Here is a 16,371-nt window from a genome sequence, read left to right on the forward strand (position 1 = left end):
TGAGCCTGGGGCACACAGTGGAATGGACATGTGCAAGCACTCAAAAACATTATATTGGCTATCCTCCAGTTTGCTGGGAGCGTGTTACATACCCCGGTTAGCAGTGCTGCAATTCCATATTTGAGTACCTTCAAAACTCTTGGATGAAGGCCAGCTGGTCTTGATGAATTATTACTGTTTACACATAGTTGGATTTTTGAAACAAATTTATAAACCTCGATCAGGACACTTCCACAGATTTGTCACCTAAAAATTATTTGGGGTTCAAAAGGTTAGAGGCAAACATCCCCCTCCAAAAAGAGAAGTTGTTCGTATGACAGTAAATGGTCTACGTAGAACCTTATATGCATTCCCCATCACAGACGCATCTAGCCACTACTGCTGAGCTCCCCCCCATCAATCACACCATGGCATCAGTCTAGAAAGAGACCACTGTCGATCCTCTATCACAAGTGGTTTAGGGCCAGTAACACAGCCACAACTGGTGTATTGCAATACTCTCAGCTCACACGCACTCTAATTTCAACAAGAGCAACTCCGTTCCACAATGACTTTTACGCGAGTAGGGAGACTGCAATCGGAAGTCTGTAGCAGCTGGTTCTGAACTGTTGCTACCTGGGACTCTGGCCTACACTTCAACTCAGATTGCACCTGCAAATATTTTTCAAGTTGGATTCCACTGCAAATCAGATGATGCTTTCACCCTGGAACGATATTCCTGCCAGCAGCACCGACTGGGCTATGTAAAGCTTTTGCAATAGGACCAGACTCCCAAAACAATCCATCCTGTTCTTGTGAGAAGAACCAGTGCGGCTGCATACAGGCGGATGTTAGTATAATGAAGTTTGGAAAGAGACCTCCTGCCTCAAGTTTCATGGTCCCCTTACTTTAGGACTAGACCCCTAAAGTTCGTTGAATTTTTTTTACATGTGCATGAAGTAAAGCTCTTCCTTTACACCATCCCTTTGCAGTTATTTCACAGCCCAGAGCTGTGATTTTTAAAATCATGCAACATCTCCCTACATCTGACATGTTTCATTTTGCGGTTTCTTACAGCTGAGCACAAGGGACTATTGCCTTGCTTAAAAAGCTATGCAGCTCCTAACTGAAATCAAGAAACATATGAACAGTGATACACATTTATAACCTGTGGTTGTTTTTTATTCAGCATGTTTAAGTTAAAGTTTATTACATTCATACACACTGCAGCTCCAACCATAAGAAATATTGACCTAGACAATTTGCTCCCTTGAAGTTTTCTACAACAGCACTTCCCCTGGGAGAAGTTTACTAGTCCCAGACACAGATGTGTGTCCACCTTTTTACCCATGCTCCCATTTTTGTGCAGGTGGACAACAATGCTGTCTGTGATTGTATGAGCAACACCCTGGATAAGCTTTAACTACTGCTGGTCACATCCTTGCTTGGGTGGGTTTAGCTTACAAACTCAGATTCTAGAAAAACAGGGATGCTTTTTGTTCACCTAATTGTGTGGCTCATCACCATAGACTATTGCTCCAAATTCACCCTAATAAGGAAAAAAAAAATTCTCTTGTACCTTAGGCCAAGGAATAACATTTTGCAAACTAACAACTTTGGTCAGTTTCACCTGTGCAACTCTCTAGTCTGCAATAGGATTGCATAGATGTGTACATAATTTGAGTATCTATTGGAATTTAATAGTTCTACTAATTATGCATGAACAAAATAGACATTTGGTGCATGAGGTGGTACTTTTACATATCTGTGTTTAACACATTCAAGGTTGTGCGTCGATGGATAGCCCTGTAGTTTGCATGAAGATGTATATACACATCTTATTTGTATCAGATCTTTAGAGAATATAGCTTTCTAATTCTGCAGCTACCACACTTTCCATGGGGTAGCACAAAAATCCAGAAACAAGTTGTTTACCATCCATTCCCTGCGTCCCCCCAAAAACCTCAGCAAGCAAACTTTCCATGTAGACACTGATCAGAGGGCTCACACATTGACAATGTCCCTACTAAGCTGAACACTCCTATGCTGGAGGATGGTGCTTCAGGTAAAGATGAGAACTCAAATGTTCATGCACAAGGGTAAATCAAGAATTTGGCATTTAAACCACAGCTCATGATGCCTCTCTCTGCATACGTCTGCTCAATTACATGTTAATACTGTTCATAGCATAATGTATTTATGTATATTAAACACCCATGGCTAGCATTGGGGCATTCCAGTACAGTTGACCCCAGCTTTCTGGTATAAACTGAAGTTGCCTTTATTGAAGCCCTGGCCCCAAGAAAGCTACACACGGCAACTAAAACAATGGGTTTTTTTTTTTTAATGTAGGGGATTCTTCCAGATACAGGGGGAAGAAAAAAAAAGGTAAAATTGAGAGGGCAATACAAAGTTTTACACAAATGGAACGAGCTTTACAGTCTGCAGCACAAAGTCTGACATACAAAATAAAAAAGTGTAAGTCACATGGTCTGGGAATTTGTACACAGTCTTAATAGGGTCTCTCACGGCGGTCTTGTCTGTGGTCACCCCTGTGGAGAGAAAGGGGAAGGATTAGGACTGACTGGCGTGGGCCAGAATAAAGGAAGTATTTTAAGCTTCACCCACAAGCAGCTGAGTGATGCTTATAAACAGAAACAAGTCAATAACTGTTTTAGATGTTGTGGCATTATCCACATTTTACAAGAGGAGAAGTGACTTGATCCCTTCTGACCTTAACATAGATGAATTGGGCATTATGATCCTCTTGTCTGACCATCCAGTACAACACAGGCCGGAATCTCACCCAGAGATGTTGGCATCCAGCCCATGATGTGTGGCAGAGCTACATATGACATTTGAGAGGCACCAGGCTTGATTTAAAGACCCAAGTGACAGAGAATCCATCAGAACCACCCTTGTAAGTTGAGCCAATGGTTAGTTACTTTCACAATTTAAACAAATAACCCCGGGTCTGAACTGGTCTGTGGCTTCAGTTGCCAACCACAGAATTGTGTGCCTGTAGACTGATCAAGCCACGCTCCCTAACTGTCTTTTGGATTAGCTGACTGGGTTGAGATTGTCACCAGTAGGCAGGTTTTTGCAGACCAGGAGTCACACTTGCAGCTGTACAGAACCAGAAGTAAAACCCATGACAGATGATCGATCACATCATGCCCTTTCTGTGCCAATCTGCTTACCTGTTATCCATCTTTCCTGGCCCAAATCCACCGCCCCGATCTCCGCCTCTGCCTCCTCGAAAGCCACCCCGATCACCACCTCGGCCTCCTCGGAAGCCGCCACGGTCATAACCACCTCTACCTCCGCGGCGCTCTTCCCCAAATCCTCCTCCTGCAGTGGGAAAAACACGCACAGGAGTGAGACTGGTGCCAAGAATACCGCCGAGGCAATATCATTCGGAGCATACACAATCGCACCCACCCATGGAGGCCTGCCCCCTGCTGGTGGGCAGGAGAAAGAATGGTGTAAGTTACCCATGTGTGGTCCTCCGGGCCCATCGGGCTTTGGTGCCTTGCACTGGTTGCACTCATTACGCCATGAGAAATTCATGTTCTCACAGGTCCTGGAAGATGCAGTATTTGAGGAGAGGCATTAGTGTCAGGTAAACCCAAGAGTTTTAACCCTTGGTTCCCCCACTTGCCAGAGCCTCTACTTACGGGTTAGGGCACTTCCAGTCCCCTGCGCGCTGCTGGCCACCGCCTCCACTGGGGAAGCCACCTCTGTTACCTCCACTGGAGCCACTGTTGCCACTGCCTCCTCCACCTCCGCCACCAAATCCACCACGACCCATGGGCCCTACGTAAGGAGGGGGAAGGAGAGAGGTATCAAAGGGGTCCACCTCACTGAAAGGGACATGTTTATCTGCATCCACAACCCGTAGAGCGCTGATCCTTTGTGCGGGCCACTCCCCAAGCTCAACCACAACAGCACCTGAGAGTTGGATTCAGCAGTCGTCTCTTGCTAGCAGCCTCTGGTTAACTTCCTATAAGTTGTGATCTGGTTATTTCACTCTCAGCCACACACCCTAACTGTGCTTCCCTTGCTGCAGAGCTGCCTGGACAGTGGGTATCCCAGAATGCACTGCCACAAATGTTTTGTTACATCTGGTCACTCACATGCTGAGGCAGATTTTCCCAGCGTGCACTGACACAGATAAGATTATGCCACAGATGAAAAATGGATACAAAAATCATGGCTGACCCATAGGTGTACTGTGTACCTATAACCCACAGACAAGCTCATGTGATAGGGAGGGAGGCTCTTAACACAAGTCTATATGGCTAGGCCTTAGCTCAGTCTCTATAATGGCTGTTAGACTTGGTTGGTAGTATCTAGATCCTGAAAAACAGATCACTCTCCTGTTGGGGTGGAGCACCCATCCCCATCAGGAGCAAACACATTTCTAAATACCTCCACGGCCTCTGCCACCCCGTCCATTTCCACCGCCACGGTTGAAGTCCGCCCTCCGGGTAGCGAAGGAGACTTTGATGGGGTTGCCAGAAAATTCCTTTCCTAATTGGAGGAAAGAAACCAGACATGTCAATTTCACCTCATACAGAGCTTTATGATTGGCTTTGGAGGAATGTTCCCACCCCACTTTAACCCACAGCTGGTTGAATTTTTTTTTTTTTTAAAGTAATTCCTATCCTGGGATGGAAATTTGGATTTGATTTGTCCCATGTTGGGATGAAAACTTAGGATCAATTTTTTAAGATTGGGAAGTTCTGATTCAAATAACCAGTTTGATGTTGCTAGATAGGAATATGGAGTTTCTGCTTGGCTTGACTATCTGTCCCAGCAGGCACTCTTTAGGGAGCTGCAGTTCAGATGCCTCGTGGAAATAAGGTGTACATTTAACAGTGAGAGTAATTAACGGTTGGAACACTTTACCCAGAGTTGTGGTGGATTTTCCATAACTGACCATTTTTAAATCAAGATTGGATGTTTTTCCTACATGCTCCAGGAATTATTTTGGGGGAAGCTCTCTAGCCTGGTGTCAGACTAGATCACAGTGGTCCCTCTTCTGGCCTTAGAATTGCTAAAGATACATCTCCAATGCACAACTCCGTGGCTGTGTTTTGTTAGTTTGAGACCACAGTGCATTGTGGGAGATGTCGTCCAGCCAGGAAGCCTAGCTTTGGAAGCCAAGAATGGGCTGAGGAGGACCTGAACTGCAACTCCCAGGACTGTGATTGCCATATTGATGCAGGTGAATGTCCTCCCAACTAAAAATGGATTTTCCCTAATGGAAAACAAAATTCCAGCAGAACTGAAATCTTCCCACAGGAAAAAAAAAAACAAAACCTCATTTCAAGGCAACTTGTTTTCCCACTAGAGAAACAAACCAGCAGGATTCCTGACCAGCAGCGCTTTAACCCCTCTGTCTCTGAATCAAAGCAGGGCACTACAGCCAAGGGCTTTTCCACACATGGAGCTATTCCAGAACCACTACTGCATTTAAAATTCACTTCCCACTTTTAAATTTGAATTAATTTCCAAATGTAGACAAGCCTTAAGACATGGCATGAAGAATGAATCCTACTCATGCTGAAGTTAACTGAAGCCCTGCCCTTGACTCAAATGACTGCAGCATCAGATGCTACAGTAGCCAAGTATTATGCAAGACATAAGTATCATCCCCATTTCACAAAGAGAAAAATCTAAGGTTCAGAAGGGAAGTGACTGAGCAACAGATCACTACTAAAATTAGAACTCCTCCTTCCCTGTTCTAATCCAGTAGAGTAGATCTCACTCCCATCCCAGAACCAGGGACAGAACCCAGGAGTCCTGGCTCCCAGCTCCACCATTTATGCTGCTTCTTCAGGAGCTCCTTGGCCCAGCTGGATGGAAGCAACTTACCATCAAACCAATCGATAGCTGCCTTGGCAGATGGGGGATCATCAAAAGACACTGTGGCTTCCCCCTTTAGCTTCCCGGTCTCACGGTCTGTGTACAGGTTAATCATGGGCTGCCCAGTTTTCTTGTTTGTCTGAAACACAAACAAGGGGTACATCTCATGATCTTAGCTTCTGGAGTAACCTACAGCTGAAGGCCACCCTGTTCACCTCCCTTATTGGGTGGACTGAAAAATGGAAGGAAATATTCTATTGCTTTAGACTAGGGACTATTTGAGAAATTGGCATATAAAGGATCTCTGAAAACCATCAACAATAAGTCATGAGTAAGGCTAAAATTGTGTCATGGTTATTTTTAGTAAAAAAGTCATGGATAGGTCACAAGCAATAAACAATTTCTAAAGAGAAAACAGGACACCCGCTCGCCCTAGGCATCCCTGTTCCCCTCCCTCCACATGAGGCCGTTGCCCTCGCTAGAACCCTGAGGAGGGTTCCCTCAGGAGGCTGTGACCTGTTGCTGGACCTTGTAGGGAGCCACATGAGGCTGCTGCTGGAACCCTCCTAAGGCCCCGCTGGCTGCCAGCTCCAGTCCCTCGGCCCCTGGGGCTGCAGTAGAGAATGGAATAGGGAGGTCTCTGGAAGTCACGGATTCCTGACTTCCATGACAAACATAGCCTTAGTCACAAGGATTGCAAGATGGTCACAGCAGGGACTGCCTTTTTATCAGTCAGATCCACACTGGCACAGCACAAGTCTAGGGTACTAGTAATATCTGTATACTGCTTATTGAGTACCTTCCATCGTTCAAAGCTTTTTAACAAACTAAACCTTGCTCATTAGAAGCATATATCCCAGTTCTATAGTGATAAAACTGGGAGTCTAATGCAGGAGTGTTGAAGTGCTGTTTTGCCATGCTGTTCTTGCTAACCCAGACTATTGAGTTCCCTGTGCTGGTACCTTAATGATTCCTATTTGCTTGAAGTAGTCAGCGACCGACTCGATGGTGACATTTTCACCGAGTCCCTGGACGAAAATGGTGTTGTTGTCAGAGTTATCCTGTTCAGAAGCTGCAAAGTAAGCGAGTGTCACTCAGTTTCATACCCAAGGATCAAAGATTGAGAAAAAATTATCCCGCTGTAGATGCTACAGCAATAGCTGTGTAACAGCTTCCTTAACAAGACCACACCTTAGTAGGTACTCCGGCTACACGAGAATTTCATGCATACTTTCAGTTTAAGCTGCTCTAAATTAGCTTTTCTTTTTGTGAAATGGGTATGATGCTTATGTCTTAGGGAGATGATCTGAAGTTGATCTAATTTAACACAAAATACTCCCACAACACAAGAGGTAATTGATACTGTGAACCCACACTTATTTGGGAACAGTCACCTACCAGGATCATGGCGCGGTCCTTGGTCCCGGGGCCCTTTTGCACATGAAAATAAGGAGAGATCTAGTTAGTTGGTGGAAACCGACTCCTCTCCCACACATACTAAACATATTAAAGACAGCAGGCCAGTGTTGGTACATGTGCTCTGAATGTTGAGCCTACATTTACTTTAGCCAAAGGCAAAAATTCTGTGAAGTCAGAGAACTTAAGGTACTTCGAAGACAGTGCTGCAAAACCAGTGACAACTCCTTTTTCAGATGTCATACTGCACACAGAAAACGCCTCTTTCCAACTCTACGTGGAAGGTCAACTACAAAAGCCCTCCTAACACACGTTTAATTCTGCTTAGCATCACCTTCTGAGGTCTGTTTAAATTGAGACCTTTGCGTATACAATTTAAGGAGCTGCTACCCAAAGAGATCTTTGTCCACATGTTTTTATACACCTTTGTCATTCACATCCTTCCGTAACATCAGGTTGTAGCATCATACCACTTGCTACCCTGGTTAGCGTCACAGTATATAACCACACACTTAACAGCTTTAAGATTTATGCAGCGATATAGTGGCTTTAGCCCATGCCACACATTTACAGTGAACTAACCTTGCATAAATATAGCTTTGTTTCACTTAAACCATTATTTACCTATACAAACCATTTATATATTAGTATTTTTGCTATATTTAGACATTTCACCCATTATACCTTTAATCACACCCAGATCAGATCAATAATTATCTTAATGAACCTAAAAGCATATGCCCAACACTGGTCTCTTAAAACTAAATTGACCTGGTCAAGAGATCATTCATGCCAAACCCTTTTCAGCAAACCCATGGGAACTCTCCTGGAAGTGTTCAGATACATTTTGTTTGGTATGTTTGAGTGCAAAAATACCTTTTTTCTTCTTAAGATATAAGCTTAAATATAAACCATCTTTCTTAAGGTATAAGCTTACAAAACCATGTGATGTAGTCAAAGGGAAGTTTACACAAGACCAAAAATTCATTCCAGTTTTTGGGGACGTCCCCCATTTTCTTTACCAGTAACCATAAAAAGGTACGTAAACTCTTTGCATCATTAGCCTCAGGATTGCATGCAATTCCATCACCACATTTTAACTCCAAAAAATCACCAGCACTTAAAGCTTCTTGTGTGTTTTGTTTTTTAAAAAAGGAACCACACACAGACCAGACACTTCTAGGAAGTAGCACTTTTGTTTTCATTCCCCAAAGCACACTTTTTTGTGTGTGTCTTGTTGCAAAACATTCAACCAAGATGTATTGGCACCAAGAACTTTGGTCAAAGCAGAAGCCCAGTGGATGTAGAAATAAGTGACACCATATGTATCTCAAGAACTCATTTGGTATAGAGGGCTGCAGAGGGTGCTCCCATAGGTTATATCTGATAAATGGTGGCTTTTCCTAACGCATAAAGGTTCTGCATATGAAAGACAAGTCTCTGGAAAATATATATATACTTTTTTTGGTTCAAGTTTTGAACTCTTTGGACTTACCACCAAACTTATTGAAGCCACCACGCTCACCACCGCTGAGGAGATAAGTTAGAAGATAATGAAGCTTTTTCCATGGCTAAAAGGTTCACTAAAACTACCAGATCTTAAAATCCTGACCAACACTTGTTTTTTCCAGTTCTTCCTGAAAGCCTAAAGAATGCTCCTTTCAACCTTGTTCTGTCCCTCAGCATATTTAGGCTTTTTATTTATTTATTTAAATACACCCTTTTTGTCTTGTAAAATTGGAATGGACAAATCTAACACAAGTGCAACTTTGGCTTCCAACCTTCTCCTATTACTTCAGCCGTCGTGATGTACACTCGAGACAATGCTGACTCCTCGATGCAGTCCTAGCGTGCGTACGAATCCACGAACCGCATGTTACAACTTATTTGTACAGTGTATTCCCCCCGCCCTGGTGTTGATACCACCTAAACATTGATACGTAGAATATTTGCTTTGAAAGCATATAAAAAAAGCTAACCCAAGTTCCCTAGCATAGCATAATAAACTGATTGACCACTAAGCCTGGACCTAACATAAGCTCTCTCCCTTCCTCACCCTTAGCTAACATGTGGAAGGTGGAGAATTGATAAAGTTCATTGACTTTCATACCTGTAGCACATAAAACGCAGAGTTTGTTAACAGATAACATGTAGTGTTAACAGCAGATAACAAGTAACATCAATACTTTGATTTCCCCCCCAACCTAATACTCACCTTTCTAAAAAACAATTTAAACTCCAGATCAACAGAGTTCACAATCAGTATTATTTAACAACTGTTTCTCAACCTGTCGTTTCTTTTTAATAGACCACTGAGCAACCCTCTGCTGAGGGAGGATTGTTACACCAGGGCAGTTTAAGACACTGCTTTTCTGTGTTTATATAGTGAGATAAACCAAAAGCAAGTCATATATAAATGTGATCACAGCTGCTGAAGCTGCTAATTGGGTGCCCAAATACATCCTTTAACCCATGGAAAATCTCCAGTGTGTGGATGGACCACAGAGTTAACCAAGTTTGCAACACAGGTTGTAAGCAACCAGGTTGGGAAGAAGACACAACTTCTCCTCTGACTGAGGAGACTTACATCCCTTGTTTCTTACCAAGATGACCCAGGTGCTTTGGTGAACAGATTATAGCACCAGATAAATTGCAAATAAACCCTTGATGTAGAGAGATTTATACGCCCTTTGAATAGCGATATTTATAAACCTTCAGTATATACCTAGACAGGGTAGCATGTGAATTCCAAGTGCTTGCTGAATTTTCATTGTGCATTTCATATGTTAAGACACACGTTTGATGTCAGACACACAACTCTGATAGTAACCACCAGTGGGGTATTTTACCCCCATGCATAAATTGTCTACTGTGGATATGAACCTACACTGGTTCTTAAGGTAGACGTAGTGGGACTCTGCCCCATACATACAAGAAAAGCTTTTATAGCCATTCAATCTCCACCCCCCATAAAACATTGCAACTCCCTTAACACATGCAGTGTGAGGACATGGCATTCCACCCATGCATCCAGGAAGAACTTCTACATAAGGCAACACACCCTCCCCAACATGTTAATTTCAGACAGTGCTAGAGACAGTAACATTTCAACCCACTCCCTCTCCCACCACAAGCGTCTAGACACCTACCCCATGCCTCCACGACCGCCACGGCTGCCTCTTCCACCACGGTCAAAGCCACCCCGGCCATATCCTCCTCTGCCCCTGCCACCACGGTCTTGCTGGCCACCTCCGTAGCTGCTCTGATCCTGGCTACCATAGCCACCACTGCTGCCGCCGCCGCCACCACCACCACTCATGGATGACTGGTCCTGGCCATAGCTGCTGGCTGGGGAGAAGAAGAACATGTGCTCAAAGTTACACAAGGAGGACAATTTCAGTGGTCAGAGCAGCGGCACTGGAATCAGGACTCCCGGGTTTATCCACAGTTCTGGAAAGGAAGTAGGGTCTAATGGGTTAGAGCAGCATTGGGAGTTCATATTCCTAGGTTGCATTTCCAGAGCTGCCACCAACTTGCTGCATAACCTTGCAACAGTCTCTCAATATCCAAGCCTGCAGGCTGGGGAGGAGAGGAAATAAACTCATGGGGTTAAAAGTAAGATGCCTGCATGAATAGCCCTTAAAAAAAGGGTAACGTATCAGCTTTAAGACAGACACGTGTAATCCTCCTTTGAGGACTGTAGTGACTACTGCTCACTATCAGGCTGCACAAATTTGGATTCCCCTTACACCAAGTTTCCCCAGCTTTCAACCCTGACACACAGAGCACAATTAAGATCAACTCACATCCACTGCTGCCCCCGCCACCGCCTCCTCCGCTGCTGCTACTGCTGCTGTACTGGCTCTGCTGACCGTAGCTTTGTGGAGGGTTGTAAGAAGGCTGCTGCCCATAGGAGCTCTGCGGTTGGCTGCTGTAGCTGGATTGCTGGCTGTAGCCTCCACTTGGGGGCTGGCCATAGCTTGTGCTTTGGGAGCTGCTTCCATAACTATGGATTAGAAAAGATCACTGCCCTTTACGTACACATCAAGCCTCTTTTCAACCCACCAGGTATTTGGCTTGATCAGGGAGATAGCTTGGTCCAACAGATAGAGCACCAGACTGAGTCTTGGGTTCTCTCCCCAGCTCTGGGAGGGGAGTCTAATAGGTTACAGCAGGGGGGTGGGGTCTAGTGGGTTAGAGCAAGGGGAAGGGGGAGCTGAGACTCCTGGGTTCTACACACAGTTCTGCCACTGACTGTGACTCTGCGCAAGTCCCCCCCCCACAATCTGTAAAATGAGATTAAAACTTCACAGTAGGTGTTGTGATGTTAAATGTAGAAGCGTCTGCCAAGTGCTTTAAGATCCAGACACAGGGTGCTAGAAAGGGGAGAAGGGACACATGTAGGGAGATCTATGGGAAGACTAAGACTCTTTAGCCGTACCTTCCCGTTGTCGAGCTGGCTGCTGGTGGCTGGGAGTAGCTAGGATAGGATGAGGGTTGCCCATAAGATGTCTGAGAGGTCTGGCTGCTGCCATATCCTGTTGTTCCGTAAGCTGGGGGTGTTGACTGAGTGCTGTAGCCAGCTAGTAAAAAAGTTAAGAGCTCCTTAAAACATGGTGAAGCTGGGTCTCTTTTATACCTGAGCTGCACTGAAACAACTGAGAGGCACCAACATATCAACACTTCATGTCTCCACAGCTGCTTTGGGAAGGCAGTGTTGCTTAGTGCATCAAGTACTGGATCATGACTGAGGAGAGAAGTTCTATTCCCAGCTCTGCCACCAGCCTGCTGGGTGCCCTTGGGCAGCCTCTTTGCTGCCCTGTGCCTCAGTTTCCCCATTTGTAAGACCGGGACAATGACACAAGATTTACTGATCTAAAGCACTAGGTAAGAAATAAGCATTAACACCCTAAACCGCTATGTATGGGGAATCCCTCCATCAGCCCTGAAATGCAGGTACCTCTGGGGATGCGATACAGCAGCTGGTTAACAGATGCACAATTCACAGCTTAGGGGAGGAAGCGAAGTAGTGCAGCAAATTTTAGGCAATTCCTAACCTGTACATACACCAGGTGATGCAGAGACTCACCGTCTCCCCCATGCAGGATGGAAGGTGATACAGAAGAGCCAGATTTTGTACTATGCAGCAGGGGTGAAAAGTGTTACAAAGGCGCTACTATGACCTGTTCAGGAAGCTGGCAACAGAGTAACTACCCTGGATATCCGGGGCTAAAGAGCATACACATCCTCGAGGCACGCACCAGAGAAAGGTTATACTGGATTTATTATAGTTGCTGGGGTAGGGACTGAACCAGCAATATAGCTGCATTAACAAACTGATTACTTGATGGGACTGGCCATCTGGAGAGCAGACTGAAGGGCAAATACTTGGTTCTGTGTCACACGATAAATAACGCTTAGCACTCAAAGTGATTGGACTTGCTGGCAGTGAAAACCTGCTTCACTTTAGTCTGAGCTGAGAAAATCTCCCAGAATGCACCATGCAGCTGGATCAAGAGACTCTGGCACTTACAGCTTTGGCTCTGGCCATAGGAAGAACTGTAACTGTTTTGTCCATATGCTGAGGTGTCTGCAGACTGGCCATAACCGCTGTAGCTTTGCTGGCTGTAGGGCTGGCTGGTTTGCTGAGAGTATCCCTGTCCCGGTGGTGCTGGGTAGGCCCCATAGCTGAGGGAGAATGATCAGACACACCCTTCAGATTAAATATTCCAGATAAGAGGGAGCAAGGCTCCATAGTTAAGGCTGCAACAGTTTAGAGAGTTTTTCAAAGGTCCCATATACCTAGGGAAATTGCCATGACACATCATGGCACCATATGTGGTGCAATTTGGGAGCAATCACAACATGTCAGGAGCCCTGAATGCCCTGAGCAGCCACAAATCAATGAATTTAACAGCAGGGACTGATGGGGTTTGTCAATTGACCTACAGGGCAACAGGTAGAGAAGAGCTTTTTGCCATGTTTGAAATATTAAGTGATTAACCCTCAAAATCCAAAATGACAGGTTAGGGCCTAAAGCATGTGACTTAACTGGACATTCCTAAGGACAATAAAAATATCCAGAGTTTAAGAGTACCCTGCAAGGGATATAAAAGCTTCACGTCCTAATGGGGCAACTAGCAGTCTCAGTCATGACCCTTTGCAATATTGTGCTAGATAGAGTCCCCGCCCCAAAGAGCTTACAAATCAAGGGGGTCTAGGGAAGCTCCCTTTATGGTCAGGTTATTGCTTAACTCCGCTGTAGTGGGGCGTTATTGGGGGGACTTCTCTAAACCAGCTAATGCCGGCCACTGTTAGAAAACAGGAACTGGGGTAGATAGGTGTACTGATCCGATCCAGGCCACAGGGAACGAGAATGGATACCAGGCTAGATAGGCCCCTGGGTCTAATCCGGGGCATAAGGGAGGGGTTGGGTTATTGGGCTATGCAGGCCCATGGCTCTGATCCAGGGCTTGATGGTACCACTGATGTAAGACACCAATGAAAGCGGGATGAAGGGAAAAGATTCCTGGGATGAATCCTCCCAGTGTTCCAGTGATATGAGCCAGCACTGCCCCCCTTTTGCAGAGCCCAGACTGACAGCTGGGCAGGGGTATCTAACTCTCCCGTCCTTCGCACCAGATACTAACACCAATCTATACTGCCCCACTTTAACAGAAAAGTGGGGACGTTTACCTTTGGGTGGCCGGCTGGCTGTAATCTGCAAGAGGAAAAGGAACAAATTAGACACCAAAGCCCTGATCCCAAACCAACGCCCAGCTCCCGTGAGGACATATGGGGGGGGGGGAGTGGGGGATTGACATGGATGGGAAGGGGGGGCTGCTACAGCCCCCAGTCCTTGCGTGTGTGCAGGACTGCCCCCAACTGCCCCGACCCAACCCCCCCATGCCCTCCCCCCAAGTGCAGTGGGAATGGATCACCAGGATTCACCCTGATGTGGGTAGCACAGCACTGAGGCAGAAATGACGGGGGTGGTGTATTTACACCCCAGCCAGCTGTGGGTGGCAAGGGGGGGCCTTTACCCCGTAGGGGAGCTATCAGGGAGCATTTACCCCGGGGGGGGCACTGGGGGTTAGTTGGGGCTCACACACTGCGCTGGGCGGCCCCTTTAAAGGCCAAGGGGGGGAAAGAGACGGTTGATTGGGCAGTTAAGGTCCAATGAACCCGCGCCGCGCGCCAAACGCGATCAAGAGAGGCGGAGCGAGAAAGTCCCCGGATGAAAGACTGCGGCAAAAAAAAAAGGGAGCACGCATGCGCCAACTCGGGCACGCGTGCCCAGGGCGACACCCTCCCCCTCTGCCGCGCATGCGCACCCTCCCTTTCCTAGAGACGCGCGCAGACACCTGATCGTCACAACCGAGCATGCGTTACTCCGCGCGACGCCCTTCCTCTTCTCCGCCACCACGCGCTGCCTGACCGGCCACCCGACGCGCGCGCCTCCTCCCGCCTCCGGCGCGCAGGCGCAGTTGCCTCACGCGCGCAGAAGGGAAGCGGTTACACCCCCCCCCGCACAAAATGGCGGCCAAGGGCTTTGGTGGCGCAGTTTAAAAAAAAACTGGGGGCCCGGCGGCGCTGGCCGAGCCCCCAAAGCGTCGAGGACGGAGAAGGTACGAACCGGCAGCCACAAGGAGAGGAGCTGGGGACCCACCCCTTTCCCATAATGCACTGGGCCTCCCACCCCGCCAGCATCTGGGGGGGGGGGGGGGGGTTGCTCTGATGGCGAGAGCGACCCACGCCCCTTGCCAGCCCCTCTGCAGGGGACGGACGGACGGACACGCGGGGTTCGCCCCGCCCGGGAGCCGTTACCGCGGGGTCATTTACCCGCCCCCCGGGGGGGGGCGACTGCGCTGCGCCCTCAGCCCCTTTTGCCCCCCGGCCGCCGCCGCCGCCGCCGCACAGGGGGGTGGCTCCCGCCCCGAGGTGCACGTGGGGCGGGGGGGGTCTGGCGCGGCCCTTGCCCAACCCGCCGCCCCGCTCCCCGCAGCCTTCCGCGCCTCACCGTTGGACGCCATCGCTGCTGCTGCTGCTGCTGCTGCTGCTGCCGCCGCCGCTGCCCCGAGTCCCCTCCACGCGCTGCCGCCGCCGCCGGACTGAGCGTCCCGCCCCCACCCGGCGCCTCATATACTCTCCCCTCCCCCACCCCCCGCCGCCGGCCTGAACCAACTCCCCGGCAGCCGGGGGAGGATGGCGCGGCCCCAGCGCGGGGCTGCGGCTGCGGGATCTTCCCCCCCCCCCACCCTCCGGGGCCGCCCCGCAGCCGGGCGCGTTGTTGTCCATGGGGCGAGGGGGGGGGGGGGGACGGCTTTTCGCTGTGCACAAAAAGCCCCTGTTCTGCATCCCCCCCGGGGGGGAATGGCACAGGCCACCCGGGGGAGGAGGAATGAGGTCATGGGGCAGGGTGGAAGGAACCAAAGTGGCGGGGGGGGGGGAGCAGTTTTCGTGTGTGTGTGTGTGTGTGTGTTTTCTGTGCGTGGGGGATGGGCTTTTTGGGGGTCTCTTTGTGTGTGGCGGGACGCGTGCGAGGGAGAGGTCTGTGTGCAGGGTCTGTGCTTGGGGCAGTGTGGGCCTGTGGGGTGAGATGGGGGTCTGTGTGTGAGAGAGAGACAGAGAGCTCTTTGTGCGGCGTGGGGGGGAGAGAGCATTGTGGGTCTGTGTGCAGGGGTGTGTGTGAGAGAGAGATTTGTGGGTCTGTGGGCAGGGGTGTGTGTGTGTGACAGAGAGAGAGAGAGGTTTGTGGGTCTGTGTGCAGGCAACACTTGTTATACCAATAAGAGCTCATTGAGTCGGTTGAAGACGGTGGATTTGTCCAGTTGTGTTGCTTTTAGGGCAGTGTGGAGTAGTGGCTAAAGCACTGGACCAATACTCAGGACTCCTGGGTTCTAGGCCACTGGACTGCTGCGTGATCTTGGGCAAGTCACTGCCCCTTGGCGTGCCTCAGTTTCCCTAATTAAACTAGGAATTAACTTCTCTGTAAAGCGCTTATAGATCGACAGACAAAAAGCACTAGATAAGAGCTACGGTATGTGTGTGTATATGCAGGACTGAGTACATGGGTTTATATAGATGGATAGGTACATGTTTGTG

The 16,371-nt window shown here is 48.0% G+C and overlaps 1 protein-coding gene across 2 annotated transcripts; it reads right to left on the reverse strand.

Moving 5' to 3' along the window:
* Positions 1-1,135: 1,135 nt before the first annotated feature.
* FUS (FUS RNA binding protein) lies at positions 1,136-15,388 on the reverse strand. 2 transcript variants are annotated; one of them, XM_048853783.2, is made up of 15 exons: positions 15,287-15,388; positions 13,963-13,987; positions 12,800-12,954; positions 11,708-11,849; positions 11,073-11,272; positions 10,416-10,614; positions 8,762-8,796; positions 7,249-7,281; positions 6,813-6,922; positions 5,860-5,989; positions 4,411-4,512; positions 3,657-3,795; positions 3,474-3,562; positions 3,180-3,330; positions 1,136-2,531 (listed from the first exon to the last, which is right to left on the reverse strand). In XM_048853783.2, exons 1-15 carry the CDS (start codon positions 15,297-15,299, stop codon positions 2,492-2,494), a joined length of 1,563 nt encoding a protein of 520 aa, XP_048709740.1. In that variant the 5' UTR covers positions 15,300-15,388; the 3' UTR covers positions 1,136-2,491. The 2 variants fall into 2 exon arrangements, with proteins under 2 accessions (XP_048709740.1, XP_048709741.1); XM_048853784.2 differs by lacking the exons at positions 5,860-5,989; positions 6,813-6,922.
* Positions 15,389-16,371: the final 983 nt, after the last annotated feature.

Source organism: Caretta caretta, chromosome 6 (genome assembly GCF_965140235.1).
Source record: "Caretta caretta isolate rCarCar2 chromosome 6, rCarCar1.hap1, whole genome shotgun sequence".
In the NCBI taxonomy this organism is placed as follows: Eukaryota; Metazoa; Chordata; order Testudines; family Cheloniidae; genus Caretta; species Caretta caretta.

Bases quoted from the DNA above. Each gene is read 5' to 3' on its own strand.
- FUS (XM_048853783.2), bottom strand. The intron at 10,615-11,072 runs GTGAGTTGATCT...TCTTCTCCCCAG, and splicing joins TGGCGGGGGCAGCAGTGGAT to CCAGCAGCTATGGCCAGGAC. The intron at 3,563-3,656 runs GTAAGTAGAGGC...TGCATCTTCCAG, and splicing joins GACTGGAAGTGCCCTAACCC to GACCTGTGAGAACATGAATT.